We start from the raw sequence: 9,796 nt of genomic DNA on the forward strand, positions 1-9,796 counted from the left end.
CAACCAGGCTGACCCATGTGTCAACCTCCAGACGACCCTAAGTGCCCTAAGTGCCCTCGCACAGAAAGAAGCCAAAACCTACCAATGTACCCCTTCAAGCGCCGCAGCACCCCAAGGCCAGGGGCTGGGGAGGGGCGGGGAGGAAGAGCGCGGCCACCGCCCCCGCCGCCAGTGGCCCCCGGCAAGCCTGGGCCGGCAGCGGCAGCGAGGAGCCTGGGCGCACGCACACCTTCCCGGCTCTGCCCGCCCCGGCGCCCGGCACCTGGGGATGCCGCCAGGCTCGCTCGCGCCGCACGGAGAGAAGGACAAGAAACCGCTTCTCTTACCTTGTGGCTGCCTCCTCCTGCGCCGCGCTCTGCTGCTGCTGAGGGGGGCTGACTGGGCTCCTCACCCCCCTCCGGCGGTTAAGTTTATTCCTCTCCTTGGATAGGTGGGGGCCTCTTGGGGTCCTCCCCAGCAGCGGTGGGGTGCGAGTGGCCCAGCACCCCAGGCAGTCAGATCGGTCTGCTCCTCAAGATTGCAGTTGCTCTCTGCCTCTTTCCCTCCTCCAGTCACCTTTAAATGCATCTTTTACTGCAGCTCCACATTATATTTGCAGATCATAAAATCCACCTCTCGCGCGCACCAAGACCGTCCTGACATTACTGTTTTATGACCTTGACTTATTGTGGTCACCTGGATAATATTTAAATCAACGTTATGGTCTCTCACTTACATTAAACCCGCCAAGAGACGTTCTAGAAAGGCTCGAGGAGATGAGTCAAACACAAAACACACATCCACACTCAGCCTCGTGGGGGGGGGGTCGCTAAAAAACACTAAAAACAAAAAACCACCCATTGGAGGATTACGATTCTGGAAATTTATTTGAATTTTTTTCTCCATTAAGGAAGCTACATGCAAAAGATACAGCATACAGAATATCTTTAAATAACACAACTCCCACACAGGGGCAAGGTGAGGAGGGAGGTTCTGTCTTGGCTTTCCTATGTTCTAGTTTTAATATTTAATTTTTTTTTGTTCCTCTGGATAGAATTTCTAAGATGTCAGCTTATGGGGGGCATGGGGGTGCTGGGAGGATGGGCGTAGAGCAGAAAGCTGTACAAATACGAGACTTCAAGCAGATTTTCAGAGCAACTGGGAGGTAAAGACATCGACAGGGTTTGGTGGAGACGCTGGGCGCTTCAACAGACACACAAACACTAGCTGAACTTTCCAAAAACATCTATTATGCTAAGGAGGAAACGCAGCCGGGTAGGAGCGATTCTGACTGTGCTCTGCGAGGTTACAGACCTTCTCCGGTGGGTTTTTCTCCCCTCCCCCCCCCCACTATCGGTGGATTCGACCTTAACTTTGCATGGAGAACATGATGCTGTGTGTGAGTGGGGGTGAGTGAGGGGCTGACACGCACCCAGCACCAGCCACACCCCCACCCTCTCCATGTGGGCACGCCAGGGCCCTGCATCCCAGCACCCCCGTTTCTCATGCTTTAGGTGGTTGGGTCTTCGCAGCACGAACCATAGGTCCCTCGGAAGGAGAGTCTGAGGTCTTTGCCTTTTTTTTTGTAGGCGCCTTGCATTTATACTCAGGGAGGGAAAAAAATATACCACCAGGCACAAAGGGAGTTGGGGCGGGGAAAGGAAAGGGGGAGGGCGGGGAGGCGGAGGGAAGGTCGCCCCTCAGGTGAAATTAAAATTGGAGGTCAGTTCCCGGATCCGATTCTCTCGGTTCATTTTCTTGAGTTTCATTCTGCGATTTTGAAACCAGATTTTGACTTGTCTGTCTGTAAGGTTAATGGTCTTGCTAATCTCCAGGCGGCGCTCTCGCGTCAAATACATATTGAACAGAAATTCTTTCTCCAATTCCAGCGTCTGGTGTTTAGTATAGGGGCACCTCTTCTTCCTTCCGCTCTTTGCTGTCAGCCAATTTCCTGTGGTGTTTTCTGCCTTTATCTCCTCTGTTAAAAATAACATTATTTACATAAGTACCCCTCGAAGAGGCAGACCCTCCAGCAAGCTGCAGCCTTTGCCAGCAAGCTGTGGGGCGGCTGAGGGAACACAGGGGAGCTGTTCTTGCCCACAGGCCTGGCTGTTGGGGTCCTCTGGACTCAGGGTTCCTAGGATTTCTTTGGGGTCTAGGCTGACAGGGGGGAAAGACAGCTCTTGCCTCGAAAGCATTTATTAAATTTGGTTGCCTGCAACCCACCTTGACCTAGCAGGTTCTCAGTACTCGGCTTTCTGTCAGCTGGCTGACCCTCATGGTTCCTGGAAACCTCTCCTCTGTCCCTCCTCTCTGTTCCATCCCAGTTCTGGAAAATTCCAACAAGAAGGAAAAGTGTTTTCCAGGTCTGGGGCCGCACTGCGGGGTCTCCCTGCAGTCCAGGGCAATTCCCAGCAGCTCCACCCTTTCCAGGTCAGTGGAGAGAGGACGCCCGTGTCCGGCCACAGGCCGTGCAGCTGTTTCTGTCCCAGACCCCCAGCCCTGCTTCCAATGTACTCGCCACAGAGGGACTCTGCCCACCCCAGCCCCCACCGCCAGTTACTCCTGTCCTGACCACCACCCCCAGGTATGAGTGGGCGAGGAAGTACTCTTGCCCAGGGGTCCCCTGGGTCATGCTGGGGGGTCCTCAGACCACTGTCCTGGCCATAGGACCTATGGCCAGGGAGAGCTGCCCTGGGAGGTGAGCCCCTGGAGAGCGCCTGCCTGGCTCGGTGGCATGTGTGTCTGCGTGCATGTGCCCTCTGCAGAGGTGCATGCTCTGACACGTATGTGCACGGATCCACTTCTATTTTTAGAAGAAAGCACTGGGAGTGTCGTGTGCATTACCCGTGCTCTTCCTGACAGCTCTCCCTGGCACACATTCTGACTGGGATGGACCAGACTTGTTTCTCAAGTCTAGAGAAAAACCCCAAGTCCGGAGATCTAAGAGGGGGACCCAGCCAAGGGCTCTGATGGTGGCTCTGTGCCCCTCTCTCCCCACGTGAAATGAAATCCCTAGGTTCCTGACTCTCACTTTGATGGGGAGTGGGGTGGGCAGGGGCCCTGGTAGAACCAAGAAGCACCAGAAAAAAAATTCAGACTTGAGGGTATAGCTGAAAGCATCTGATGCCCTCAGTTCTGCTCCCATCTCTGCACCTGCAGCCTCCTGCCCAATTGTTTAAAGACTCTTCGCATCCAATTCTGTCTTGCTGATTATTTTTGTCTTTACTGGAGCTGTTGGACTTGAGGGGAGAGAAATTACAAGGGGGATGTGGGACTGAAAAGCCTCTCACCTGGCAGAGACCCCAAAATGGGAGGGAGGAGTGAGGACGTTAGGTAAAGTGCAGACTGAGAGGGGTTAGCTGGAGTTGGGGGCCTCAGGTTGTCCTGGGGAGGGCAGGGGAGAACAGGAGAGTCCACCCACAGGAGCAGTGCCCGTGGGAGTTAGGAGGTTGGCTCGTTAACCTTGACTTTGCTTGTGGTGAGGCTAGAACACCGCTCTCCCTGTCCTAAAACTGCGCTTTAGCCAAGCCCAGACCTGGGAGAGGGTATTAAAAAAACTTTGACGTGCACTGGTGTCACAGGAAGGAGTTGTGGGGGTGGGGTGGGGGTGCCCCACGCTCCCCTCCACCCTCCTGAGCATGCTCCTCTCTGGCCAGGGCCCCCACGGGCTGACCTGCCGCCTGGCAGAGGAGACCCAAAGGGGCTCTTGCCGGCAGGCGAGCGTATGCGGGTCTGCCCGAGTGCCACACACGGAGGGGCGTGAGTGTGACACAGGTCGCCCAGGCGTGCGTGCGTGTGCGTGAATCCGCGTACAAAGCACCAGAGGTCCCTGCTGCCCCAGTTCCCAGTGTGCATCTACCTCTGCACCCCACAACCTTACACACAGCCCCTGCAGCCTGCGCCACCAGCTGCCTTTAACCCCCTCCCCAGGGGGCCTTTCCCAACGCTTCCTGAACCAACTTTTCAGGAAAAGTCGTTCTCAGCCTCCTTCCGCTGCTTCTGTCTAGCCCACGGTTTTTCCCTCCAGGTGTCAGAGAGAGGTCCTGGAGGCCCCCAGTTCTAGCAGCAGAAATGAATCTTGAACCCTGAGCTTGACCTCTGGCTAGGTGTCCTCTCCCCAGCCAAAATCACATGAAATGCAACTAAAGCCACACTCCCTTCAGGAGAAACCGCTTGCCACGCACACAGAAATTCCCAGACATTCATTTGTAAGCTGCTTTTGGAAACCAACAAGAAATTTTTTTTGTCTTTAACTGGAAACCAAAAGAAAAAAAATTTAAAGGGAGACACACACACAAAAAAACCCTCACAACATGCCAAGTGCCCTGTTCCAACGTTACCCCCAAGCCAGGCATTTGGGGGGCAGGGACGTGCGGGCAGCTCCTCTCCTCCACCTCTACCGGCCCCAGCCCAGCCGCCTGTCGGAGGCCCCGCGGAGCCCCAAGCTGCAGAAAACCAAACCACCATCACCGGCTTCAGACCCACAAACAACAAAGCGTGCTTTGCAAGAAACAATTTTCAACTGGGAAAACGCATTAAGTCAAAACGCTCCTGCCAAGCATTCCCTGGTCCCCGGCCCAAGATCGCCATTTTAAGCTTTTTTTTCTCCCCCAAGCCTCTGACCAAAGGGGGGGGCATCCCTCCGCCCCCCCCAACACCAGCGTAGCAAGCAAACCAAAGCCAGCATGCCCCCTTCCTGGGCAGCTCCGGGCGCCACGGGCTGCCTGCCGGGGTGCCCACCACCCTCGGGTCTCCGGCCCAGGGCCGCTGCCTGGCCGCACCTCCACTCTGCCGCTTACCTTCCCGACCCAAATGACATGCCACCAGCTTAGCGCTCAGCAGACGCGAATAGCAAGCCGGTCGGTCGCACTCCCGGCCCGTCCTGGGCCTCCTGGGCCCAGCCCTCCCCTGTGGCTGTCCGAGGCCACGGAGACCCCTGCCCCAGCGTCCCCGCCAGCCGCGGCCGGGCAGCTTACCTTTCGCTTCGTTGTCCGAAGTGTCTGGGCTGGAGTCGGCGGGTTTGGCCCGCTCCTTCTCGCTCTCCAAGGGGCTGCCTTTGGGGCCCACTAGGCTTTGCTCGGTTTTGATCTCACTGGGACTGGGGGTCTGGCTGTCGGACTTGGGGGTCTCAGGGAAACTCACTTTTCCCCCAAGCTGGGGCGACTCCAGCTGTTCGGCGCGCGGGTTGAGCCCGGCCCGCTGCTCAAACGGGGCCTCGAAGTCGGTGGCCCCGGCACAGAGGGGCGGCTTGTCCAGCGCGGAGAAGCTGGGGCTGGCGCGGTAATAGCTGGGCACTGGCACCTCGTGCTCGGAGAGGCAAGGTTCCTGCAGGGGGCGGGAATAGAGAGCTGCTTCGGGGCCACTTTTCGCCCGCGTCTCTGCGCTGAACATGCAACAGACGTTCTCCTCCTTGACACTAGGTGGGTAGGAGCAGGAGGACAGAGGCCTGCCAACAGGTTGTTCCAGGCGGTAGGCGGCCTTAGGGTCGCCCCAGGAGTCCAGCTGGGAGAGGTAGGACGGGTAGGTGTTGAGGGCGAGGTTGGGGCTGCCGCCCTCGTCTCTTTTGGAGAGCGCGGGCGCGAGCCCGCAGCCCCTCATCACCCCGCAGTTGAAGTCACTCCCAGATTGCATATACATGCCTGCACTCCGGCTATAGCGCTCTCCGCCGCCCGGCGCAGCCAAGGGCTCCGCGTACGAGTTCGGAGTTACATGGCGAGGGCATGTCATCTTCAGAGAGAGGGGTTTTTAAGAAGCAATACTATAGCGGAGGAGCTGACATCTTTTTTTTTTTTCCCCCATCCGGGAGGGGGGAGGCTGGTGGGGCGGGAGGGACGAGAAGGGGAAGGGGGGGAAATATCAGCTCCATAATTATCCGCGCATTCGGGCCTCACCATGTGACGGCTAGACCAATGGGATTTGAAAATGGCCTTGATGATTCAGACGGCCGTGACGTCAGCGGGGTCAAGTTGTCGGCTCGCGGAGCGCGCAGCGTGGAGTAACAGCGCCACCTAGCAGCCGCCCGCGGGTAGGGGCGCTGGCGTCCGTGCCCGCGAACAAAGGAAGCGCCCCCCGGGCTGCGGGGATGGGAGGGGGCGGAGGGGGGTGCGGGGGAGATTCTAGGGAGAACGGGGTTTGTTTACCCCGGAGCCCGCCCGTAGCTCCTGGGGAGAGGGGGCGGAGAGGGGGCAAAGACGGGAGAGAGGGAGTGAGCGAGGCAACTGGGGGCTCAAAACAGTCAAATTCAAATTAAAAGGTCAAGACACGATCCAGGTACTTCTTCCCTCTCCTCACCTCCCCCTTCCCCTTCTCGCCCGCGGCCCCGCTGCTTTCCTTGGGTCGGGACCGGGATGGGGTTGGCGGGGAGGACTCCAGTGGGCAGGGAAAAGTTAAGGAATCCCAAACAGAACTAAAGTTTCTTGCCTTCTGCGTCCTCCCTCGTGGGGCTTGGCCCTGGGGCCGGGAGCCCAGTGTGGGGCTGTCTTCTTGGGAACCGATTGAGTTGCTAGTTCCCTGGAGGGGGTTATTGGGGTTCTCCAGGGTCTGAGTGGTTAGGGAGGGGGTCACCATCTCTTCATGGCTGTTGGGGTGCGGGGGAGAGTTCTCAGTGGATCTAGGGATCTGGGAAGGAGGGAACGGGTAACCAGAGGCTTTGCGCTCTGCCGGGGTTCAGCCTGGGCCTGGCTGCGTGGGCTCTCGGGGTTACCAGCTCAGGGGGAGCCTGAGCCTGGAGCCGTTTGACCCTTTTTTTTTTTTTTTTTTGTTCCAGGCCCCTTGCGGCCCTGGCTTTCCAATTGACCTTGTCCCCACTAAAAGAGGGAATATTCTCAGAGAGAAGGAAGAAATCGGCCGGTTTGGGGGAGTCACGTATCACACGGGAAAGCGAACGCCAGGCGCAACAAAATCTCGCCCAAAAAGTGTCCTTCGCGCGCGCGGGGTGAGCTAGGGGCATTTTCGAGAGCAAGACTGATGTGGGTTTTTGCTGCTGTTTGTTAATAAAAGGAAGCAGGAAAATGAGGGGCGAGGGATGTGTCAAGTAGTTCTTTGCGTGTCCCCATCGCCTTTCTCCCAAAGCGAACTAAACTCCCCACCCCTTCCTCAGGAAACGGAATCCGGAGAATAACTTGTCTTTCCGGTCGCCCCGCATTTTCCCCAGGACCCAGCCTCCGGTTTCGACTTTCCAGAAGGCCGGAGCCTGGTCGGAAAAGGACCAGAGCTTCAGGCGCCCGGCGGAGGGAAGCAGCTGGCGGGCTGCGGGGAGGCCCAAGCCGCAGGCCGCTGGAAGGGCTGCGGGAAGAAATCGCCAAATTCTTCCACCCCGGGGGTGAGAGCGAGGGGCGCTGTGGCCCCTGGGCCCCAGAAAACCCGAAGGAAAATATGTGGCTTGCGATTTGCTTGTCAGAGCACCCGGGGAGATTTGAGGTGGTTTTGTGTTTGCCTTTGCAGGGGACCCGCTGCTGGGCACAGGGCTTGGCCAGGCAAGGTTGGCCTGCTAGGCCGAGAGGAGACTCGGGACAGGGACAGCCCGTGCAGCAGTCAATCCAGGAGCCATTTGTCCCACCGCCCCCCCCTGCGGGAAACAGCAGAGACTTTATGGCCGCGCTGTTTGTATTATCTGCATAAGTCTCTCCCTACCAGTTTGATCGAAACTGTTCGCTTTTTATGAGGACCCAACGAAAATTCGCCGTCATATTTATCAGCTGGGGATAAAAATTTAGTATGGGAACTGATATTTCCTCATTTATGGGGCGATGAAATTAAAGACCAAAGCAATTGAGAATTATATGGCTTTGGGGGGTTCCTCCCCCCTCTTTCTCGTCTCCTTTATTTTCCTGCCTGGTGTGCCTGTCCCTGGAGTTTGGCGGTTCATTCCCCAGCCCTAGCTCCCATTTGGGGGTCTGCTGGACTCTCGCCCCCACACCCAGGTACCGCCTGGCCACCTCAGCCTTTCCCAGTTTTTCTGTGGGTGCTGGCGGCTGAGGGCGGGGCCAGACTAGCAGAACTTCTGCCCAGGCCAGGCTGAGACCCCGCTGGGTGGGAGAAGCTTCCAAAGAACTACCAGGGGAAGGGTCTGAGCCCAGCCTGGGAGATGGGAGAGGCCGGGAGCAGGGTGAAGGAGACAAACTCCAGATTACCTCTGGAAAACAGCAACCCCAAAGCTCAGCCTAGAGAAGCGGCTGGCCGGGAGAGGAACTGAGCCACTGGCCTCAGGACCTGTCTCCCCCTACTAGCCGGAAGCCACCCCACATTCACTCTGCACCTCAGTCACGGGAAGGGAAGGCGCACTTCAGAATGCTTGCCATTATTAAAAGAAATAATTCCCCCGGGAGAAGGAGCCTCCCTTCTCAATGCCCCTCCTCCTCACAAGAACAAATAGTGTTTAAAGTTGAAATAATTAGAAGTATGATAAACACGGCCCATTAATGAAAAAAGAAATCAAATTCATCAGCCTAAGTGGGACCCCCGGTGGGACAAATGTTTGCCTCTAATTACGCAGGATAAACGCAAACCCGAAGCTGTTAAACAAGAGCCAAGCAGACGCAGACTTGAGTAACTTGTTGGGGGGTTGCAGACTTTTGAGGTTCTGCCCCGGACGCAGGGACCCAAGGAAGGGACCCTCCAGGGGAGGACCCGGCAGGGAAGGATGGTATCTGTGCAGGTCCCAGAGAGTACAGTTGGATGCCGGTCCCAGCCCTGCCCTCTGGGGCTCAGTCTTTCCCGAGGCCACGAGCAAAGGCCGTTCAGCCCTATTGTCTGGGCCTGGCGTTCAAAGGCATTCAAGCTGCCACGGCCACCGCCTGGCCTGTGCGGGGCTGCCGCCCTGCCTGGCAGGAACAGACCCTCAAGCTCCTACCCCTGGGGAGCCCGATGGGGGTCCAGGAGAAGTCTGTGTTGCTAGAATCTCCTGTTAAGTCACATCCCCGACTTTCTGGGAGTCCTGGGGGACCTGTACCAATGTCACATTCCAGCGTCCCCTCTCACTTCAACTTGAGGTTTGGAAGACCCAGAGACTGCAGGCCAGAGTGGGCTCCAGCTTCACCTGTACACGGGAAGAGCCCAGGGCCCCTCCTGTCCTTTCTCCAGGCACCCAGACCCTGGAGGGGAAGCAGGGTGGGGGGTGGGGCCCCCTCTGGGGGAGGGAGAGAGGGTGCCCCTTTCCCTACTCCTGGACATCCGGCAGGTTCCAGAGGGCAGGCCGAGGGACCCCATGTGAGGCCAGAGGCAACAATAGTGCACGAGGAACAGAAAGCAACTCCAGCTATTTTCCGGGCTCCAGACCTCAAGGCGCCCCCAGAAAACACCCTGATCTCTCCAAGAACAATTAGTGGAGATTTCCCCAAGAGGCTAAGGAAGTCATCTGGGAAATTCCAAAGGCGAAGTACAGAAGTAAGTGTGTCTCTCCCTTTGGGGTAAAATAATAAAGGAAAAGAATAATAAGGTGTGTGTATTCAAATCTCCTCAAGAAAAATGGAAAGCAAAATCACACCGATGCTCAAAACTGTGTTCTGCCCTCTTGTTTTGGAGGTCCAGAGAAATCATTCTCTGCCCAGAATGTAAAAAGGAAAATGTGCTTTTCTTCTTTGGTAACAGCGGGCTCTGCCCCGCCAAGCTGGGAGGCGGGGACCCCAGGCAGAAGCCGGAAAGCTCTGAGGCCCCTCAGAGAGATCGGTGCTCAGGTACAAGGGGAAGGTGGCTGGTGAGGTGGCCTGCCGGCCTCCCAGGCACAGCTCCCTTCTGGACCGGGACGCGTGCAGGGTACCGTGGAGTTCTCCACCTATGCAGGTGTGTGATGGTGCTGGGGCGGGTGTGCAGCCAG

The 9,796-nt window shown here is 57.3% G+C and overlaps 1 protein-coding gene across 1 annotated transcript; it reads right to left on the reverse strand.

The window, feature by feature from the left end:
* Positions 1-842: 842 nt before the first annotated feature.
* Positions 843-5,824, reverse strand: HOXC10 (homeobox C10). The gene is made up of 2 exons (XM_004692679.1): positions 4,959-5,824; positions 843-1,957 (listed from the first exon to the last, which is right to left on the reverse strand). The coding sequence occupies exons 1-2, from the start codon at positions 5,707-5,709 to the stop codon at positions 1,680-1,682; spliced, it is 1,029 nt and encodes a 342-aa protein (XP_004692736.1). The 5' UTR covers positions 5,710-5,824; the 3' UTR covers positions 843-1,679.
* Between the last annotated feature and the right edge of the window lie 3,972 nt (positions 5,825-9,796).

The sequence above is a fragment of the Condylura cristata genome, unplaced genomic scaffold, assembly GCF_000260355.1.
Source record: "Condylura cristata isolate star-nosed mole 26May11 unplaced genomic scaffold, ConCri1.0 scaffold00034, whole genome shotgun sequence".
Classification (NCBI taxonomy): Eukaryota; Metazoa; Chordata; class Mammalia; order Eulipotyphla; family Talpidae; genus Condylura; species Condylura cristata.